This window comes from Mustela putorius, unplaced genomic scaffold, assembly GCF_011764305.1.
Source record: "Mustela putorius furo isolate JIRA1106 unplaced genomic scaffold, ASM1176430v1.1 tig00000081_pilon_pilon_pilon, whole genome shotgun sequence".
NCBI classification, from domain to species: Eukaryota; Metazoa; Chordata; class Mammalia; order Carnivora; family Mustelidae; genus Mustela; species Mustela putorius.
This window is the reverse complement of record NW_025421272.1, coordinates 846648-869774: the sequence shown is the minus strand read 5'-3', so window position 1 is coordinate 869774 and position 23127 is coordinate 846648. Positions and strand designations below refer to the sequence as shown.

The window sequence follows — 23127 nt, the reverse complement described above, 5'->3', positions numbered from 1 at the left end:
GGTAGACAGTATACTAGTCAGGACTGACTCAATTTTAAGCAATAGAAACCCAACTCAAAGTAACTTAAAGCAAAAAAGGGTATTTATTGGCTCACATAACTGAAAAGTCCATAGGGATATACTAGCTTCAGGCACGGTTGGATCCAGGGGCACAAACATTGTCATCAGGACTCAAGTCTCTCCATCATTTGGCTCTGCACTGGCTTCATTCTCTGGCTCATTTGATATGGTGGGCCCTGTTGGTTTGAGCTTTTCATACTACAAAGCCAAGCAGCCTCAGTAAAGAGAGCTTCTGAGCTTCTCCTCCACAGTTCAGTGAAAGTCCTAGGGCTGAGTATCACTAGACCAACTTGGATCACATGACCATTCCAGAATGAATCTTTATGGTGAAAGAGATGAACGATGCTGGTTCATCAGGTCTGAATTACATGTCCACCCATGAAGCTTAAAGTTAGGCCAGACTGTCTGAATCATGTGGACTGAAGATACGGAAAAGTGGTTCCAAGGAACATCACAGTTGTTACAAAGACATGGAATGGATGCTGGTCAATCAAAAACAATTGATGTCAATACTACCAGATACTGAAAAAGTTTTTAGTCTCTGTTCACTAACAGCTGGCATTTGTTACTTTCTTGATAATAAATGTATTCTGAAAACATCATGAGGAGTTAAGTTTGTCCTGTACTCAGGAAGCTTGTAATCCATTTGAATGTAATAATTGTGTCCAATAGCATGCTTTGGATGATGCAATAGTGTTTCAACAGAAGTAAACTCAGTGGTCTTGAATCTGAGAGCTCAACCATCTTGCTGACATGATGCTGGACAAGCCTCCCACTGGCAAATAGTTCTGTGAGGCTACTGAAGTCAGTGGTAAGTTTCAACTTCAGTGGAAACCTTTTTCTGTTCCTTTAGTCCTTTGCCAAGGTGAACTGGTAACATTTCTGTCACCTCTGTATTACTGCAGAAGAGAGAAATGGACAGTGCTTTCAATCTGCTGTAGTCTTTCAGATCTGGTAGAAGGGGTCTCAAGTGCTGAAAATGGTGACATATACACGTGTAGAGGCTTACTCTGCACTTAAAAAAAAAAAAAAGGGCTGCTGGTCACGTAGTATACAGCATGGTCCTTCCAGTTGTGAACATTAAGTTCTGGGGTTGGGGGGCGGTGGTAAGATGCAAGCTGCTTCTATTCAAAACTCCTTGGGTGGAACTGAGTGTAAGACAGACTGGTACCAGTTGGTAGTTTTCTCAGGCACAGCCAGTCTGATTGCAACATGTCAAAAAAGGTATACAAGGGCTGAGTCTAAACATGCAAATAGGTACCTTCATCAGGGCTAGCCACACCAACAGCCAGGATGTGATCTGTCAAAATGGGTAGACTGATGTTGAAGCTCTGTGAATTAGTTTTTATCCTGAGTACTCCAGGGTCATTCCTTAGGATTTGCTCTGGATACCATTTTCTGACCTTAAAGGGTCAGCCAGGTATAGCAGCTTTCATTTTTCTGTTTATCTGCCCAAGAACTTTCAGCTCAATAGAAGGCTATATTCTCAATTCAGACTTGAGGTTCTGTTGAGGAGTCTATGCTACATCTGGGAATGACAAGGTTGGGAGGGCCAGGTTCATGAAGGTTGGCCCTACTCTCTTTGGTAATCAAGTCTCCATCTTCTGAAACTCTGCCCATCTCTTGAGAATCAGTTTATAAACAAGGCCTTAGATTGGTTGGCTGTTGCTGCCAAAAGACTTAGATTAAGATCTGTGGCAGGGAGAGAGCAGTTAAGATCCTAAGTTTGAGTTTTAGGCTTTCTTCATTTTCAACCATCAATTCTGATACACAGCATACATTAGACTCTTGAACAGATGATCATCCTCACCTTAAGCCCCTCATTTTGACTGCGTTTGACAGGATTAAAGGGAATGACTGGCAGTGTAGATCAGTGTCTTTTTCTGTAAGTACAGAAGAGAAAATCGAGCTGACATTTTGAAGGTAGTAAAAAAATGGAGTTTGTAGATAACTTATGAACAAATAATAGTTATATGTACAAGCAAGCTAGTCATTAGATTTTTATTAGTTGAGGGTGCACAGGCCTTGTTTGATGATTTGTAGACAGAATCATGTAATCAGGGTTAGTCTAGAGAAAAAAAGATACAAAGAAACCATTCCCAGCATTTAACCAGTGCATTCATTAGAGTACAGTTGAGGACAGCTGACTCTTAAGTAGACTGTGAAGGATGGGACTGAGATTTTTCTCATGACACAAATTGACGTCTACTTGTTTAACATGATCTGGTCTGGGATTTCATGAATTGAATCCATCCTGCAGAAACAGATTAAATGTCTTAATGCCTGGGTGTATCTCAGAGCAAGGAATGTCAGCCACTCTCAGTGTAGAACAACAGTATGGAGACAGATGAAATTCCATGAAAACATCCACAGAGACAAGACACTGTGGTCTTGTAACATTAGGAAGAAGCTGCAGGAAGCTCTTGAGTGTACGGATTAAATCTTAGCTGTAGGCTGTGTAGATTTTCAAGTCCCTCTACATTTCCAAAAACAAGGTTGATGATCAGCAAGCAAGCTACCATGGCCTGGTCAAAAGGCCTACCTCCAAATATCCCTAACATCTGTAGCGGATGGTACCAGATATCAAAAGATCCATCACAAAAGAATACCTCTCACTGGTTAGAAGAAAATTTTCCAAAGGATCGCATTTAAAATCACATACATGAGAGAGAATGTTCAAAAACAAGTCTCTTGTGGATCAGGTGTTACATGTAGTTAGAGTATTCATAATTTTGGAGCAGATATGCTAATAATGGAGGAAATTTTTTAAGGTTATTAGCTCATTTATCCTGGAAACAGCAGTTAAACTGAATAATAACCAAGGAGCAGTGTAACTGTCACAGGCTGAGTCACAGTGACTTTAGTTTTGAGAATAAGATGAATAACTAGGTACCCTTTTAGGTAATGTTGCCAGAATTTCAGTTCTACTTTCATAGTTAATGGTTATCCCTTGCACACGAAGTAGAGTACCATGGCTGATGATGGGAGGTCCAATGTACAAGTTGGTCTAATATGGCCTCAATGAGGCATCATCAACTTTAGTACCAGCTTCAATACCTGGCGATTCAGGTATCCAAGGAGGATCAAGACTTCAAAGTTACGTGTTTCAAGTACCACTAGAGCGTCTGGTGTTTGTTAAAGCAGCTGGGTAAGGGGGTGTGTCAGTGTAGAGTACACATGAATTGCTGACTATATTGAATCCCAGGAATCACTGACTTGAAATCCATCTGGGGTTACAGGGCTGCTAATCTAGGTCCATTTGATACCACTTTCAGCCCATATGACTACTCTGGGGGGTGAGGCAAAGATATGCCCATCTTCTTGCACTTTTCTGATTTTGCCCACAGTAAATATTCCTAAGAATATGCAGCATCAACTGAACATGGACTGGGATGGGTAGAGATACAATCAGAATGCCATTCAGGTTGCACATGTTGTCTAGGGCAGTGGTTTTCAAACTGCGTTCTGAAGAATTCTAGGTGTTGTAAAAGTCTCCTTAGGGGTCACCATGGTGGTAAAGGAAGATGCTTGTGGCAGGTTTCAGGCCCCCCACTCCTGCTTCATCTACAGCAGCTTCTCTTTTACTCTGGGCTTCCACATAGTTTTCATCCAAAGGGCTTCATGGTCACAAAGCCTTTGGAAAACCAATGATCTAAGAATAAGTTGTTCACAAAATGCTGAAATACAAAAAATAGGTCACAGAAACCAGAAACTGTGAGCAAAGCCTGTGGTAAGCCAAGAAGGTGTCTTCCTAGTCATTCTTTCCCTAATGTGGACCACATTACAGAATGATGAAGTTAACATTCAAGTTTGCTATAAATTCTGATGGCTCAAATTGGGTTTTTGACTATCAGAGAACAGGCTATTGGCTTTAAGTGACAATAGCACTGGATTTTTGCAGTCAACATACATCTGCAAAATGCATTCCATTTCTTTGCAAATATTATCCCAAGTCCATGGCTAGATGACTTCCCTTCCAGCACTGGTATGATCTCAATGGGCCACAACTCAAATTCTAAGAAAATATTTCCTATCATCCCTCCTCCCCCTTTTCTCCATCCTTCTCCTCCTCCCTTCCCTTCCCAAACTCCTCACCAGAGATTTCAATGCCTTTGAGCTAGATTTACAGCACAATTCTAACAGAGAAGTATATTGCTAAATGTCATGGAACCCATCCAATTTGGGGTGCAACATTAACTTTTCCCCATTCCCTTCCCATATGTTCCTACAAATCCTCTAGCAGTTCCTTTAACAAAAAGAGAGTTTAACGGTCAAGATGTAGGACTCTCAGATGATTAAAGACCTACCAATTCAGTTACTGACAAGGTAAGAAATGGCTGGGGGGCCGCCTTCAAAGATGCTTTTTACTCCTGGGTCCCCAGGGCAATCAGGAAGCATTGGCTATACTACTTTAAAGCAGTTTCCCCATTCCATTTAAAGGAATGCTGTGATAATAACATTCTGTGTTTGATTAAACTTAGGACACACTGGGCTAAACAGCTCAATGAGGCTCTTTGTTGCAAGCCTTCTGAGATTCTTTAATACATGACACTGAATCAGGGGAGGGAACATATATTTTTTTACAATAAAGGATTATGGGAAATCTACGTATATATGTTATGAGTATGCATCAAATATACATACACACACATATATGAACAGCACTGCTCTAAAAAATAATGTAGGACTCATGTTAAGTACATGTTTGCGGGTAGAGGACTATAGATAAGACATTGATGTCTAGTAGTTAATAAGACTTAGGGGAAAAAAAAGGACAAAACACGAACAGGAATCTCCAGTTAATTAAGCCATTTGGGAATTTAGGAAAACCATGTGAAAAACAGATCTAAAAGTAGCTTCATGTTTCATATTACAGTCTTATCATCAGATGAACGTATGCCTTGTTGACAAGAATAATCTACCACTATGAAGAACAGTCCGCTCTTAAACCTTAGGGGTATTGCCATGGAATTCTGGTCTAAATGCAGCCATCACAAGATTATACTTACAAAATACTGGCTGACTAAGGGAACCACATCAGGAAGGTGAAAAATTTTCTGGGGTTACCAATCTCCAGTCATCTTAACACTGCAGGTGAAGTAGAGGCTAAGTTAATTCCATGGAGAGAACTGGACTGGGAGTCAGAAGGCCTGACCTCTACCACTTTGTAGCTGTATCACCTTGGATAACCTTTTAAATTTTCATTTCGTTTGCAATTTACTGTGTTATTTTGATAATTGAGATTATTTTGATAATTGAGATTAATGCATGTAAAAGTGCTTTGAAACTATAAAGTGCTATATAAACATAAGGGATTACCATTATAGGTTCTACCTGGAAGTATCAAGAGTCCTTTTCTGGAATCTGACTGGAGCTTTTTGAGATGCTGTTAGGTAAAGGGTTTCCTTAGTAGAATTTCTTAAATTTGAGTGAAAAGTTCTGGTTCCTGAGTAATCCCAAAGATGCTGTGAGTTCACTGTGCCTTTGTTTTAATCCCAATATCTGCTGGTCAGAATATCTGCTTTCTATTCAGTAGGCTACTATAGACTTGAAGTGAAAAGAATAAGATCCAGTGACCTGGATAGGATCCTAGACACTTCATGAATTTCAATCATTTGAGATTGTGGGGTATGGTCCAATGCCGTTCTTGAAAAAGATGTTGTCATACTTCAGTGTTGGTAACTAAAAAATCCTCTGGTCCAAATTTATTTTGTGTCTCTGAAGGCTTTAACTGAAGAAATGAAATGCACACTCAAGGAACAAACTGGGTCTTCGTTGTGATAAAATAGCTTCAGCTACTTGGCTTAAACAGTCTGACTTCACTATAAAGGGCTGTGCTGAATCTGGGTGGAACAGGACAGGAGTGGAGGTGAAGGCCACATCATGATGGCTGAATGCCTCTTGGATCACACTGGTCCACAGGAATGATGTCTTCTTCAGCAGTAAGGTGAAGGAATCACTGATGGCAAAAATCCAGGTACCAGATCTGTAGGCTGATGGAACAGTACAAGGAAGGTGGTCAGAAGGTCCAGGTGAACACACTCAGCAGGAGGCACAGGACTGGAAGGGACAGGAACAAAACAGGTAAGATAACAAATGCACGGAATTAGAAACACAGGGACTCTAACACCAGGGTTTGTTGTCAGCATATCAGCTGCCTGATGGGTACTAATTCTCGATAAGCCTAGCTAAGAAGCAGACAAATTTTACTGGGAGTAAAAAACCTCTCTGATTAGCAATTAGTAATGATAAGAACAGAAAGAGTTCTCTGGGAGGGACTGCTTCCTGACTCTTGAGAACAAACTGTCTTAGGGAAGCAGCAAAAAAGAATTGCCCTAGATCTCATAATCTGGGGGAGTAATCTGTATTCAGGCCGCTGAGCAGTGCCTGACTGGGGAGAAAGTAGTCCCATTGGTAGCACAAGAAGAACTGAATTTAGGTTTATACACCAACACCAGAGATCTTGTCCTTCTTCCTTTTCCAATGCTCTCCTCGAATTATCTTACGATCTTGTACTTTTAAAAGCTGTTTTTAACTTTCATTTTAACAAGATTCAATCTTGTGTGGGAAAGAACAAGGTACCTAGAGAGTAAGACCCTGGTATTTGCACCTTTCTGTTAATGCCCTATGCAATGTATCAGTTTCTCTTCATGTCTGAGGGTTCCCTACATCTTTTAAAATTTAGAAAAACAAAACAAAACAAAAACAAACAAAATGAAAAAAAAAACAAAAAAAACCACCAGGAAACACAGAAAGAAACATGACTCATAACCAGTGATCTTTTTCCTAATCACGAGTAATTAAGTTACCACGAAGCAATTAAGCAAATGCTTACAGTCTCTTTCGATAGCCCACTCTCTAAATGACTCCTTTCTATGAAAGGCTTCATCATATGCATGTAGTACATGTGGGCAAAAATCCTTAAAACAAAGCCCTGGATTTCAAGGGGCTTGCTATCTGGAAAAAGAGCAAATACTTGCAAATGACTACTTTACAAGGTATACTACGCAAAGATAGCTAAAAGGTAAACAACATGATATACAACTTAAGTTACGGAGACTCGGGGAGTAGAGAACATCTGACTGAGGAAATGGCAGTGTTCTGACAGGTGAAGAACCAGAGAATACATTCCAAAGCACAGCATGAAAAGGGCAGAGATGGTAAGTAAAGAATGAGGCATTTTGGAAAATGGCAAGTACCATAGTTCACGTTTGATGAAGTGTTGCTAGAGTTTGCACTGAAGGTCTGGCAGACACTCAGGTCTTCAAATCCCAGTAATGGTGCTGGTGGCAGTGCCTGCTCAGTTGCTGTCTCTTCTCAAAGCAAGGTCAACAGCCCCCATGTTCAAAAACAAAAATACTGAGCTCCAGAGTTCTTGTCATATCCTGACACACTCTTCAGGTCCCAGATGTTGAAAATCTGGCAATCTGGAGCCCACGCTGTGGCTACACAGAAAAGCATCTGCTCCAGCTAGTGCAGAACACGGTAGTGAAACCTTTTTGGCCTCGTATCCTGGATATCTCATGTTTTGTCATAGAATTTCAAGCTTTGAGTTCCAGTTTTTTTTTTCTCCCTTCTCCTGAAAAAAGCATCTTATAAGATCGCCACAGTCTTAAGATTCTTTTGAGGTACATCCAGATAATAACAAAAGAGCTAAAAGATCAACACATTTTTCTCCAAAACAGTCATTTTTCTGGAAGTGAGATCATTTGTCTCTGCCCTTTATGTAAAAGGAATAGTCAATTGATTTTCTCAGACATTTGTATGAAATAGCAAAACAGATAAACACCTAACCAGACAAAATACACATAAATGTGTTTATGTTCACTTGCTTAGAGCTGTACCACTGGTAAGCACCACTCCACAAAATGAAAATGTTTGAAATCCAACTGTTCAAACATTTCTATAGTGTTTGCTGGACAATGGCCAGGAATTTGATAAAAGCAGCTGACAATTAACAAAGGAGCAATCACTGGCATTTTGGCCATCTTAGTAACACACTTGCAAGCAAATAGAATACAAAGCCAGCCAGGAAAAAGCTAAGCATTGAAACACTTCCAAATCTACTGATTTTGAAGTTCAGCAGAAGTCATCATAAAACTCTTCAGAGAATGTTAACCTTCAATTAATAAAGATAAACCCCCAAACATCTTCGGGAATTCCATGCCTGGTTTAGTCTGTTCCAGTGAGCCAGCTTGCTAAAAATCCACCTGCACCATTAGTTAGCTGGCCTTGGCAGCACCATTTAAAAATAAGCCTGCTCACTACCAACCGCACAAAAGATATAAAATAGAAGCAAGTAATGGATGGCAACCATGGTTGTGGAAAATGGTCAATGAAAGAGAAAGGTAGTCAGGTACCAGTATAAGCAGCAGAACACTAAGAATTGCTGGGCAAAAGATTCAACAGGCTTCTTGATACTAGAGAACACACCCATTTCTGGTTTTAGCTGCTTTATGTGGGGGGCCATTAAACCATACCAACTTGTCAGCCACCCTTCAAGCACCCTATGGTAAAAAGAAAGGACTCAGAATAGAAGCCAAGCAGTGGAGTGTTGTTACCCCAAATATCCATTATGCATAGAAACAGCTCACATATCCCAGGGATTCAAACGGGCTTCAAATCGGTTGTGAAGGGTCCCAAATGACATCTAGGCCTCAGTTTCCTCCCTGTGGCATAAAACAATGAGTTCTTAACTCTTCTGGGTCACAGCCCCCTTTGATAACTTGCTGGCGATGGATCCTCATTCCCCCCAAAATGCAAACTCCCACTATTTCTGCATACAATTTCGGGGAGTTTGGGGTATCTCCAACTTCAATCCAAGGTTCCCAGGTTCAAAATCCAAGAACTGGGCAATTGCTAACTTTTATTACAACTCAAAAAAACCCCATTACAAACAATAATCATCCCTTACGTACACCGACGCTTTATACTTTACAAAGCGCTTTCAACCCCACAAACATTGATAGGCAGAGGAGGAAACTGAGGCGCCGACAAATTACAGAGTGATTTGCCTAAGGTCACTCGGCCAGCTGGTGGCTAGGCCCGGAAGCAAACCCAGCTCTTCCGACTCCGGGGCTTGTCTCCCCACCCCGGAGCTGCCGCCAGAGCTCCCGCCCCTCACTAAGGGGGCATAAGGAGGAAAAGGCAAAGTAGAAAGCCCACCACCAACCATCCCCCGGCGCCCTCTTGCCCCCCCAACTGGGTCCTTGCAGGCCCCGAAGGGTGGCGCCAGGCCTCCAGGCCAGCCCCGGCCACCCCCGCCTCCCCGGCCGCGCCAAATCCCGCCGCAGCCGCCGCCTCCCCGGGAGCGGGGCGGAGCAGCTGCCCGCCGCCGCCGACCACCCGGACGACTCCTCGACGAATCGCAAACGCATAGGCCGCCGCCCGAGTTCTGCGTACGAGAAGAAAGACGCGGCGCGAGCGCCAACGGCCACCGGGCGCGCGCCGCGGCGGCCGGGCCTGCGCCCCAAGAGCTGGATGCCAGAGCAGGAGAAAGAGCCGCCAACCGATCGCTCGATCGACCGCGCGCCCGCTCCTTCGCCCTACCAGACCGGGGAGGGGGGGAGGGCGCGCCAGGGCTTCTTCGAGTTAGGGACCTGACTCCCCGGCGACGAGACAAGATGGCTCCTCCGGTCCGCGCCGCAGCTACCGTCCCGGCTGCGTCGCTCGGCCCGCCCCCGGTACTGTTTCTTTAAATGGCGGAGAGGGTCATGAAAGCAGGAAGAGAGGCGCGCGCCCTCACGTGACAGGGGCGGGCCCGGCTAGCAAGATCCGGTCACGTGGAGGCCCGCTGCCCGCCAATCAGGAGGCGTCGCATCAGGGCGGGGGCGGGAGGAGCTGCGGCTCCGTGATTGGCCGAATGCGCCGCGGATGCCTCGGGGGCTTGGGGCGTCGGGGAGTGCGCGAGGCGGCCCGGGTGGTGTGCACTAGCGGAGACAAAGCGGTGGCTGAGGTGGCTGTAGCGGCTGCGGCAGCGGCGGCAGAGCAGCCTTAAACGCCGAGTTCCGTGGTGCTGAGTCCTGTCATCCTTTTATCCAGCGCGGCGCGTGGGCGGCTGGTCTCGCGGCGGCGGCGGCAGCGGCGGAGGCGGAGGCAGCACATGGTTCCAAGAGCGCGCTGCGGTTGTTGGGTTCCAATTCCGTGGGGAGGGACAAAGGCAGCTTTGAGCACCGGGCAACGCCCTGTCGGGTTGTGCGCTCTCCACACAGCCCTCGACCCGAGCCTTGAAAGCTGGGACTAACTCCTCTCCGTGAGGAGGAGGCGGCCTCGGAAGCGAGGCCCTGGTGGGCCGAGAGACGGAGGCCTCTGTCTGAGGGAAGTGGGGGGAGGGGCGTTGCCCTCTTCAGGTGATTTGGGCGGGTCAATTCTGAGGCATTTTTGTGGGTGAGTGTGAGGTAATTTGACCCATTACACTGAAGAGATTGGGACTGGAGCAGAAGCTAGGTTGGGTCTGGGCTTTGGAAAAAGGAATCGTCATCAGCGCTTAGGAGACCTTTCAGTTGGGAGGTTGTGAAGCCGGAATTAACGCCATATGCACTCCATCGACTTCATGGCCGCCAGCCTGGGGCCTATTTAAGAATCCTGGAATCATTGGTGGTGAAGAAATGGGTGACTGCTCAGTTTTATGACAGAAGCTGGTGAATTTCCGGATTGGTAAATTTTCTGATCGGAAATTTAGAGGAACAACAAGAAAAAAAAGCTTGAAGAACCTTGAAGATGGAGAAGTAATAAAACCTCCCAACTCCAGTACCATCTACTCCAAGACCACATTCAACTCCTTGAACTATCGCAACTTAATGCTAAAGCTCTTTAAAACTACAGATTTACAAGTTTTTTTTTTCCAGAATATTGCATCACAATTGAGAAGATAAAAACTTAAAGGAGAAATCAGTTGTAGTTTTAGACACCTCTTTGAATATATTTTGGATAGATACTAGGTAACCTTGTTTAACAGTAAGGAGCACAGACTTACCAAACCTTTCCTGGAAGGAATCCTGGAAAATCTATTCCATTGTTAAGTTTATATTTCCCAGTTAGTGGGTGAAGGACTGGAGATCTCACTGCACTCATGGCTTTCACAAATTACAGCAGTCTGAATCGAGCTCAGCTAACCTTTGAATATCTGCATACAAATTCGTAAGTATCTTTTAGGTGCCACTGAGGTCACTGCTAACACATTCCTTGATAATACGAAAATCTTTTTCCCAGAAATCTCTGCTTTTTTACTTTTGGGGATGTATCACTGGATGAGTCTGGAGCTCTGTATTGAAGAACTGAGATGAGTGAAATATTTGTTGCTAATCCAGAAGAATATGATCTTCATTTGTTGGATCAAAATATATTTGATCAAATGCAAGTTTTAGTTTTTGAAGTCCATATACATTGAGTTGTTTCATTCAAGGGTGTGATAGAAATCTAACGACTACTCTTCTTTGGATCGCCTGAGTTGGACTATTCTAGAATCAACTGTTTCTCTTTAGTGACACCAGTCAAAACAGTTGGGTTATAATAAGTCTGTTTTTTCCCTAATAAGAAAAAAAAAGGAATGAAGACCTTTAAATGACAACTTGTGAGAAGAAATTATTGGTTTCTCTTTTCAGCAAACAGTTGGCTTTATCTTCTTGGGAAATTCGTACCTACATCTCATATAGATTTTATATGCTAAGCAGGAAATGGCAACTTGTTTAAACTCAAAATTTAAATAGCCTTTCCCCAGAATGTGTGCAAATCACAGAACACATGTATTTATGGTTGAGTTCATGAAGAGATTATCATTACCCCATGTTGACCTGGAATGTTTTAGGGTTAATTCTTATGCCCACTCTCTTGGAAGTAATTCAGTGGGATCATAACCACATAGTGTTTTAACACATTCGTTTGCCACTTGAGTTGAAGGTAAGTATTCTACTGTTTTAGTACCTGGAGAAGTGATAAGCTACATAGATGGCCCAGAGATCTGAAGAACCACTTTAAGGGCTGAGGATACAGACTTCAGTCATCTAGTAATAGTGAAATGACTTTAAGTCTTTTATGGGAAAGGAAAATATGTTGTGATGAGAGTCTGTAATTTTTTGTTTGCTTTTTCCAATCGAGGAAATAAAATTTTTCTGAGTAGTGAAGTGAATTCCCAAATACTGATAGCCTGTTTTTTTTTTGTTTGTTTGTTTAGGAAGCGTATTATTGAACTACAGTGTTTTAGAGTAGCTACTGTAGGTGCCATTTAAGTGAAGTCTCATGCTATGGATGATGAATCTGAAACCCAGTTAGATAAGGTTGTAGATAGGTTTGTGTAGCTAGTTGATAACAGTCTTGGGTAAAATCTTCAGTATCCTTTTTTATATTTGAACTGCCATGTTTAAGAGGCAAACATTTGGAGACCGCTTAGATGATTGTGTTTGATAAATGGTTACTTCATTTCTGAATTGTGGAATGAGAGGCCAAATTTGGAATGACAGAGTCTGTGATAACTTTGGAAGACCATGAACAGGACTTGAGAAATTGGGTGGGTTCTATCTTCCCCCAAAGACTTTATTTAATGATAAAATAGTAGTTAAAACAGTTAATTGCTTCTTGCCACCTTCAACATGTATACTCTTTATAGTAACCTTGTTGGAGTAAGGAGTATTCCTATTTTGTGTTTGAGGAACAGGCTGAGATTGAGTTAACATGCCAAAAGTTATACATCTGCTAAGTGGCACATTTCACACTTCAAGATTTAAGGCAATAAAATTTATTTGGCTATAAGGGTTAGTGTCTTTAACCATTAGGCAGTACTATAGTCAGATTTACCTTTAAGGACTTGCTTTCCTTCTAAAGCAAAGGGTTTACTTCTTGTTTGGAAAGCCTATTAAATTCATCTCAGAAGTCTTTAATTTGAGATTCTGGAATATTCTTTTGCTGTCTTACTAATAGGTAAGCAGAACTAAGGTAAAGAACTGAGCTCTAGTTAAGTCACTTGTTTAAAGTGAAATTGGAGAATTTTCTGTGAATTTGACTTACCATACTGAATTGGAACCACCTGCTTGCATGACCATTTGAGGGTTGGATGTACCATTTTGGAAGCTTTAGATTGTCTAATCTGAATCAGACCTTTGAGGTTGTCTACTTTTGAATGTGTCCCATCCTGCCAGAAGGAACTATGAACACTAGAATACTGTGATAAGTTGGTTTATAGCCAATTTCAAGATTATTTATTGTGGTGGCATGACTGGAAGTTCATTTCTAAAAGCAGTTTTTGTTTTTTTTTAAAGATTTTTCCTTTATTTATCTGACAGAGATCACAAGTAGGCAGAGAAGCAGGCAGAGAGAGAGAGGAGGAAGCAGGCTCCCTGCAGAGCAGAGAGCCCGATGTGGGGCTCGATCCCAGGACCCTGGGATCATGACCTGAGCCGAACGCAGAGGCTTAACCCACTGAGCCACCCAGGTGCCCCCTGGAAGTTCATTTCTAAAAGAAACAAGTTTTTAAATTTTCATAAGATGTAACTTGTTACTCCTAGCGCTGGTGGGTAGATCTTCTCTATGTTAAGTGATGCAGTGTTACCTTTAGAAATGGGAAGATTTGTGTCATAGTACCGTCTCCTTTGTTCTAATTTTTAAAAACATAAGACTATAATAGGATGTTTGACATCTATGATATTGCCATATTGTGAATTATGAAAGCTATGGCCCTTTGCTTACTGTCCATGTAATTTGAACTTGCAGGCTGAACCCAGGTAGGCTAGAAGAATAGAAATCAATGTGGTACAATGCAGGGAGCATGCATGGGCTTGGGAGCCAGCCAAGTTTAGATTTGCCTGCTTTCATGCTGAGTCTTTGGGCAGGTTGAGTCTTAGTTTTTTCATCTATAAAAGGGGGCTAATCTGATCCTTGGTTTCTTCATCTATAAAAGGGGGCTAATCTGGCAGTTTGAGGATTATGTATAATGTTTATAAAGTACTTAGCTCATGCATGGTGCACGATAAACATTGAATAGATGGTGATTATTGTTTATTGTTTATTCAATGTATAATAATTTATATAAACCAGAAGTCCATCAGTGTAGTAGCTTGCTCTTTGGTGGTGGTCATTAGGCAGATACATTCTTAGTAAATTCTGGAGCATTTATTGAAGACAGTAAACATCTGTTTTGAGAGGGTTTTTTTGGTTGGTTTTTTTTTTTTTGAGTTTTTTTGTATGATGTTTAGGGTAATTGTTGATGGTTATTTTGGTTACATCGGCATTAAGATTTAAAGCAGGCCTGGGAAATTCTCATGATAACATGAAAGTTTAGGCTACTTTTTAAAAAATACAGGGCGTTGCTAGTATGAAATGGTAAGTTACGGTTTTTAAATAAAAGCAGTTTTATGCTGTTAGCTGCTCTTTCGTGGTAGGTTTTGTCTACTAGTAAAAACTTCCTGAGCAATCTAGATGCTAGATTCCAGATATAGTGGTAGTAGTGATGTTCCTTTTTAATAAGGTGTGTATCTTACATCACTGCAAGTACTGCAGTGGTGTAGTGGTCTGATAGAAAGTGGTCTGATAGAAAGAAGGCTTAAGATTACTGCTCTCTGTGTCTGTTCCTGTTGGCACATGTAATAAATTATCTTGGCAATATGATAGTTGTGGTTTGTTTTATCTATGTATATAGTGAATATAGAGGAAACTGTCCCCTCTAGAGACTTCATATTTTTGGGGATTTAGTTGAAATGTAGGTTCACACTCTAAATATATTAAAGCCATTTTAATGTAAAATGGATGCTCTAGTTTCTCATCTTTATTTTCTAACAGTCAAGGCAATTAACTGTTGTCAGCATCTCCAAGAACACAGCAGAAGCTATTACTGTATATGGACTTGTGGATAACCTGTTGGTTTAAATTCAGGTTGAATATAAATAGGGACACTATTTTCCTTATGTAATGAGTAGATTTACCCATAAATTTGTTACTGGAAATGCTGAGCTGCAAAACTATTTTGATCATGACACAAATGGTATAAAAGTCAATGGAAAGTGAGAGTTTGCTAAAAATCCTTGTCTTTTTTCCAGATGGTTGACCTTTCTTGGATAACATGCAAAGAATCTTTACATCTGTGAAAATAATTTTCTTTGATATTTATTCAAATACATGTTTCAAATGCTAGCAAGCAATGAATGGGTCTCTCTGAATAATATTTGAAAAAAAGGGGGGAGAAATTATGTCGGTATGTTTTTGGTTCTTTAGATTTTTAAGAAATGTTTAGAACTCTGATGTTAAGAGTTTATTAGTAGGACCCATCAATTAGTTGAAGGTCCAGAGAACGTAATGGGTGTTGCCTCTGACCTTCCCAACAGTTGTCACAAAGACCCCTTTTATGATGTGTCAGTACATATCACAAAAGTATCCCTTAGCTACATTTTATTATTTTTTAAAGATTTTATTTTTTATTTATTTGACAGAGAAATCACAAGTAGGCAGAGAGGCAGGCAGAGAGAGGGAGGGAAGCAGGCTCCCCGCTGAGCAGACAGCCCTATGTGGGGCTGATCCCAGGATCCTGAGCCCAAGGCAGAGGCTTAACCCACTGAGCCACCCCAGCGCCCCCCTTAGCCACATTTTAGCGATAGCTGTTAGGGTATCTGAAATATGTATGCGTGGAATAGCATTGACACTCTGGAACAGCGAAGGCCATTTGAAATGTTTTCTTTACATTCTGAATTTACAAGGCACATTTCTAAACATTGTATAGAAAGCAGTGAAAACTTAGCTGGAGACACTCTGTGCTTGCTGTTTGGAGATCTTACTGAATTCTAAATGTGTGTCATTTTCATTTGAAGCAGTCAGAAATAATGTATGACTGAGAAGCAGTTGCCTTCATTTTTTATTTCTTTGCCCTGATGGCAGAGGGTATCAGAATTAGTTTTGAAGATTATTTATATTCACTGTTTTCACTACCAAGGCCAGTACTTCATTCTTTTTTTTTTTTTTTTATAATTTTTTATTTGGCCAGTACTTCATTCTTAAACATATTTATTCCAAAGATTCCTGAATACAAGTTGTAGTCCCATTCTTATTATGGTTGTATTCTTTTTGTTGTTACAGGAGCTATATTTCTGAATTTCCTTCATTATAGTTAAAGTACATGTTCTCACAATGAGAAATTTACGTAGAATTTATTTTATATCTATCTAGCTATCCTTAAAAACATTTAGAGTTTAGAAAGCTAACTTAAACTCTAAGTTTCTAAGCCATTTCTAATACAGGAAAATGGTTTAAAGCTTGAGAACAAATGTTAGATTTGCTTTTTTTTTTTTAAATTTTTAAAAGATTTTTATTTATTTATCAGAGAGACGGGGGTGGGGGGAGAGAGTGAGCACAGGCAGACAGAATGGCAGGCAGAGGCAGAGGGAGAAGCAGGCTCCCTGCTGAGCAAGGAGCCCAATGTGGGATTCGATCCCAGGACGCTGGAATTATGACCTGAGCCGAAGGCAGCTGCTTAACCAACTGAGCCACCCAGGCGTCCCTGTTAGATTTGCTTTTAACTTATATTACCTTTATAAATCACCTTAATTTTCTGACATTTCTCCCTATTTCTTTAACAATCTACAGAATACTTCATTTCTTCCATTGGTAATTTGAAGATTTTAAGATGATTACAGAGGCTTAAATTTTTTAATTAAAGATAACTTTTATGCAGTTTTTTCTCTTAGAAATTATTTTTCTTTTCTTGTAAAATAGTTAAGGATTGGATTTGGTCAGAAGAATTTGAGCTCTGTTTTCTAGGTGAATTGGAGATAAGTTTCTGTTTCTTGCTAAGACATTTGTTGGTGCCACCTTTGGATTAACAGCAGATATATTCACTGATCTCATGGGAGAAAATTCTTCCTAAAATTCCAAGATTTTTTTTTTTGAACTAGTAGTTTTTTTAATTCAAATTTTGCTATTATAAAAATTTGTAGGTTAACTTGAGGGGAAACTAGGGTTCTTGGACAGTTCAGTTTTGGGTGTTTGTTTTATAAGCAAATACTTGACAATTTGTTTTTTGTTTTATATGCTGTAGTAAATGATCAGATCCTAGATACTGGTTATTTAATTTCGGTATATTTCATGCTAAATTATCAGAAATTTTCACTTTGTTGGCTGAAATGGTATAAAAATGTGGGAATAATTTATTTTTGAAAAATTGATGATGGTAATGTATTACTTAGGTTAATGATTTTAATTTTTATCAAAAGTCAGGTTTCTAGATGGACACATCCTAACTTTTTTTTTTAAAGATTTTATTTATTTATCTGACAGAGAGAAACCACAAGTACACTGAGAGGCAGGCAGAGAGAGAGAGAAGGAAGCAGGCTCCCTGCTGAGCAGGGAGCCCGATGCGGGACTCGATCTCAGGACCCTGAGATCACGACCTGAGCCGAAGGCAGCGGTTTAACCCACTGAGCCACCCAGGCGCCCCCACATCCTAACTTTTATATTGAAAGAGGACTATTCTAGGAAACAGCACAAAATAAGGAGAATGTAAATGGAGAAAGAATTTAAGGATTCATCTTATGCATAAATACCATATTTATTGAGTTCTGAATAACATGGTAATTGCGTATTTACCTAACCCAACTTTGAGCAGCCTCCTGGAAGCTTCCTGTTATCGTCTTCTAATTGTGTGTTTACCTAACCCAACTTTGAGCAGCCTCCTGTTATCTTTTTTTTTTAATTAAAAAAAATTTTTTTAATAAACATACAATGTATTTTTAGCCCCAGGGGTACAGGTCTATGAATCGCCAGGTTTACACACTTCACCATAGCACACACCCTCCCCAATGTTCATAACCCCACCCTCCTCTCCCCACCCCCCTCTCTCCCCCCCCAGCAACCCTCAGTTTGTTTTGTGAGATTAAATAAGAGTCTGATGGTTTGTCTCCCTCCTCATCCCATCTTGTTCCATTTATTCTTTTCTTACCCCCCAAACCCCACACGTTGCAGCTCCACTTCAGAGAGGTTATCTTCTTAAAAGGGCTATCAGGGACCCTAGGAAGAATACACCAAGCTGTTCTTATAAGAGGAGTCGTGCAAGAAGGTCTTCGATTCCTTTCTTTAACGTGGTGAGGGTTGTTCTTAGCTAGAGTTAAAATGTCAGGAACTAGATTATTCTCTCCTTTCTCCTCACTTTCATTTGGAATATTTTGTTTACAAACTACACAGTATCAAATGGGTTTTCTTCTTTAACCGATGGATAACATGCAAGTATTGGTAAAGCAAAATGTTAGCAAGGTGTCCATTGCATGCTTAGAGATATGCAGAAACTGATAGCTGGTTAAGGCAATGAAAAATAAAGCACTGACATTTTTCTAGGCACAATATGAGTGGTGAAAAAAAACTGCCTTTAAATCAATAGTATGTATAGGAATCTTAATGCTTCATAGTTGGTTTCTTAATAGAATAAACATGAGTAGATAACAGAACTTGATTAACATTTGAAGGGGTTTAGCAGGATCTTAAAAGGTTCTAATTTGGGGGAAGTTTAGATTTCAGTAGTATAAATTGATAGCACGAATGGGAATTTTTAGATTTTTTTCCCTAAAAACTAATATTTTATTACCTTGACTTACTAGGTGTCATAGTTCAATTATGTAATTCTTTTGCTGATTCTTAGTATTTATCATTTCAGAACTACTCATGAATTCTTGTTTGGTGCTCTTGCTGAACTGGTTGATAATGCAAGGTATGTAGTCTTTAGGCATACAATCTGTGCTTGAAAACTTCTTGGGTCATTTTGACCTTTGCTTCTGAAGATGTGGGAGGAAGACAATTCTCTAAGCAGCTGTAATTCACTCCTAAGGGGTCTCTTACCCCAGAAGTATTTTTTTTCCCCAGAATTATTTTTTTTTTTATTTTTATTTTTTATTTATTTATTTGACAGAGAGAAATCACAAGTAGTCAGAGAGGCAGGCAGAGAGAGAGAGAGGGAAGCAGGCTCCCTGCTGAGCAGAGAGCCCGACGCGGGACTCGATCCCAGGACTCTGAGATCATGACCTGAGCCGAAGGCAGCGGCCTAACCCACTGAGCCACCCAGGCGCCCCCCAGAATTATTTTTAATAGCACGTTAGTTGATACTTCTAGTTTACTTGGTTGATTTTAATTCATCCATTGCTTTTCCTAAAAATAATGAACTTATGACATCCAAAGTTATCTTCCTTTGTGTATTAGAGCACAATAATTGTAGTGAAATGCAGGGAATTAAGATAGGAACCTAGGAATCAAGTTAATGGGACAGATAAGATCTGATTTAATTTGTGCTCTCAGAACAGTACACCACCTAAAGTCTTTAAAATTATGCCACAGTTAGGTGTGTTCTCAAAATGTGTATTTTAATGTCAGATGACTTCCAAGTGATTGAAGTATCTTGTTAGCAGCTGTGCTTGGAAGAAATTCTTTAGCACTGTGTTACACTGAGCTCTTAGTGATGGAAGTCTATATAAATGTTCCTGTACAGGACTGGAAAGAAGTTTGGGTTGGCTCAAAGATAAATAACAACATCCGAAGCAAGATTCTGTTCATTACGAAAATATATCTCAGAGTTGTTTCTGAATGCAAACATAAAATTCAGACACATTGCTTATTGACCAAGTGTTGATGACTAATAAAGGAAGAGGGTAAGAGTTGCGAGAAGGTTTTTTTTTGTGTGGTTTTTTTTTTTTTTTTTTAGTAGAAGTGCTTTCTAAATGGATCCACAGTTATAATGAGCTTGCCTTTAATTTTCTGTCTGTATATCTATACTATAATCCTGTACCATTATTACTTTCATTGTTATTCACTGGGATTGTTATATGGAAGTGTGCTTGTTAACAGGTTGTTTAATCAGAATACTCCGGTTTTCTTTCAATCCTGGTTGACTCATAATTTTTGTATTCGATTTAAAAATGGTGTAGCTTAATGGAACTATATTTGAACTTGCCACTTGTTAGCTTAGTGAGACCATGGTGTGCTGTGGTAGACTGCCTTTTTGTATATCATATGGTGAACTGGAGATTCCTGGGAGTATGTGTTTCCTGGTCATGCACACATGTTGCCCATCTGTCTCATATTTGAAACTTTTTATGTGTTTGGGAATAAGTACATGTAGAACTGTATGGATTTGAGTGGATTTTTTGCATTTAAAACTTAGGAAATTCTCTGTGCCTCATTCTCCTTGCCTGCAGTTGGCAGAGTTGGACTAGATTGGTTTCAAGCCTTTATTTATGACTGAACTTGGATTTCAGCTGATGGTTGATCTAATGGAGTGCCCTAACTTCCTTTCATAAGATTATAGGCTTGTCAATTAGTCTGCTGACTGTAATGTATATGCTATGAGACCTGATTTTTCATAGGCTTTGTGGCAGATGATGTTTTTCTTTGTCCTCAGTATCTTGTACATAAGAAAAATGGACAAGTTACATTTTTTATGATGCCTATCAAATTAGTGAGAGAAACATAGTTGTGAGTCATTTTTTAGTGTGTGAAGGCAAATGTTCTTTCATCCTCTAGATATTTTTACTGCGAAATTTGTATTTAAAAGACATACAGGCCTTATGTGTCATGTGGTTATTTTGAATAATTTAGAGTTTCAGAACTGTTTCACAGACATAAGGGAAGTAGTGTTTCCGAGTGTGAAAGTGTACTTTAATGGATACAGAATTTCTGTGTGACTTCCTAAAAATAGACTCAAAATATTATGCATCCCACTTAAAATACTATATATTTTGATGGTTGATATTTCATATTTTCATTTTCATATGTTCATTTCTTTTAATTTTGCAGAGATGCTGATGCCACCAGAATAGATATTTATGCAGGTAAGTTGGACATCAGTCCTTTCTTCTGATGTTCAGTTCCTTTGAATGCGTTTATTGCTGTGCCTAAGAAGAAACGTCTAAGAGCCTGAGGAGATGGCACAATTACTCCAGGTCATAGGGTAGAAATAGGGCACCTCTAGTCAGGCATGTGATAGAAACCAAGAATATTGGTGTAAGGAAACTAACATGTGGTTCCCAGATCTATAGATCTATCTATTTATTAAATATTTTATTAAATAGAGCACGAGAGGGAGCACGAATAGGGAGGAGAGGGAGAAGCAGGCTCTCTCCTGAGCAGGCAGCCTGACTTTGTGCTTCATCCGACCCTGGGATCATGACCTGAGGTGAAGACAGATTCTTAACCTACTGAGCCACCCAGGCGCCCCTATAGATCTATTTAGATAGCCACTGAGAGATTTATAGGATGATGGGGAAGAGTATTGGGGAGTGAAGTGACCAAGTACTGGTGGTTTTACTGGTTTGGATTACTGATTGGTTGATTTTACTGGTACCTGGAGCCAGAAAGAGATTTGTTGGAGGCCGGTTTCTCTCTCTGCAACCTCAGTGAGAGTTGCTGGTGTCATTTGCATAAAACAGTGGATCAAGTGGGTTGGCAGTGGGGTTTGCTGAGGAGGTGTTCTCAGGCAGAGGTGTCAGGTAGGAAGGAGACCTGCTTTGATTGGAATTTATTTTGTTTTTGTAAAGATTTCATTTATTTGAGAGAGAAGGACAGAGAGTGAGTGCATGAGTGGGGTGCAGGGAGAAGCAGAGAGAGAGAGAGGGACAAGCAGACTCTCCATTGAGCAGGGAGCCTGATGCAGGGCTTGATTCCAAGACCCTAGATCATGATATGAGCCAGAGTCAAATGCTCAACCAACTGAGTGTACCAGACACCCTGGAATTTAAAGATATTAATGGTATCTCCTGTTCTGCTTATTTAATTGGCTCTGTTGTAAATTCTTAGTCATTATCATTGGCTTTTTAAAATTTTAAATCATTGTTTTTAAAATCATTTGCTTCCTGCCTGTTCATTGTTTGTACCAGCATGTTTTTGATCATTTGAATTGCTAGAAATTTGGAAGCAAAATAGAGGAAGATGGCTTTTTTTTTTTTTTAAGATTTTATTTATTTATTTGAGAGAGAGAAACAGTGAGAGAGAGCATGAGCGAGGAGAAGGTCAGAGGGAGAAGCAGACTCTCCATGGAGCTGGGAGCCCGATGTGGGACTCGATCCTGTGACTCCGGGATCATGACCTGAGCCGAAGGCAATCGTCCAACCAACTGAGCCACCCAGGCATCCCGGAAGATGGCTTTTAAATCCTATTTGGCTAGCATAATATATAGGTCTCTGACAAACTTTTCTAAAGTCTTAAATAACACTGAGAAAAATGAAGTGTTTTTGTGGGAATATACAGTTGTCAAATAACCGATCTTTGTAGACTCATTCATGAATGGGAACAAGCAAACAACTAAGAGACAATTTTTAGAACCTCCAGTGTTACATAATTTTATGAAAAATCTTCCCAGATACAATGAATTTCTCATGCCTGATATACTCGGGAGCAAAGAAGATAATTCAGAACAGCTAAAAATCAGCTATATTGCTTATTCTGAAAGCCTTTTGCTCAAAAGGCTATGCCAAAGTGGTGAAAATAAAACTTGTTTTATTTTTAGTAGAAAGGAACAGGAACAGGAAAGAAAGGAACAAAGTAAATATCAGGTGTTAGGGATACATCCAGAGGCACAGCAGAAGAGATGGTTACTTAAACCCTGTGGCCAAATGGAGGCACCATTCCAAGTCACAGTGTGTATCTTACATCTCAAGTGTACTTTAATGAGGAGCAATTACAGTTACCTCTGAAAGAAATGTTTTAATCCTTGTACAGACGGTAAAGCAGAGAATCAGCCTCTACTCCCAAGTGACGTCGAAAGGACAAATCATAGCTGGGTTTACTTGAAAGAAGTGTTTTAAACACAGATCACCCCTGCCCCCTCCTCCCACCTTTGGTGGTGAATTTCACTACGAAACACGCTCAGAATACAACAGAACCGTTGGATTTCAATTTAAATGAAAAAGACCCACTGTACATTTATTCTGTGCTCAGTAGTTCTTACTCCTGTTGTGCTTAGGGAAGAGTCCAGAGAGGATGTGATGGGGTCTTTTCTAAGTTCTCATTAGAGAATTTAAGTCTTTAATTGGAGAGACAGCGCTCTGCAGGTGATTAAAGAACAATAACTTGATCTTGTGGGAACTGTCAAAGCAGTTAAGGATTAAATGGTGT

At 40.4% G+C, this 23127-nt stretch overlaps 1 protein-coding gene and 1 long non-coding RNA gene across 6 annotated transcripts in view; one reads left to right on the top strand and one right to left on the bottom strand.

Moving 5' to 3' along the window:
• Nucleotides 1–64: 64 nt before the first annotated feature.
• On the bottom strand, nt 65–9755 carry LOC101691366. The gene is made up of 2 exons (XR_200496.3): nt 7260–9755; nt 65–6120 (listed from the first exon to the last, which is right to left on the bottom strand). It is a non-coding gene; the product is annotated as an uncharacterized LOC101691366 (long non-coding RNA).
• Nucleotides 9756–9949: 194 nt separating this feature from the next.
• Nucleotides 9950–23127, top strand: part of MORC2 (MORC family CW-type zinc finger 2) — a 41849-nt gene continuing 28671 nt past the window's right edge. For 2 of the 5 annotated variants that reach the window (XM_045064845.1, XM_004766412.3), the window contains exons 1-3: nt 9950–11199; nt 18683–18736; nt 20812–20846. In XM_045064845.1, coding sequence (XP_044920780.1) covers nt 11132–11199; nt 18683–18736; nt 20812–20846 — 157 coding nt within the window. In that variant the 5' untranslated portion in view covers nt 9950–11131. The remainder of the gene's footprint in view (nt 11200–18682; nt 18737–20811; nt 20847–23127) is intronic. The other 3 variants (XM_004766415.3, XM_004766414.3, XM_013063450.2) reach the window with 3 other exon arrangements.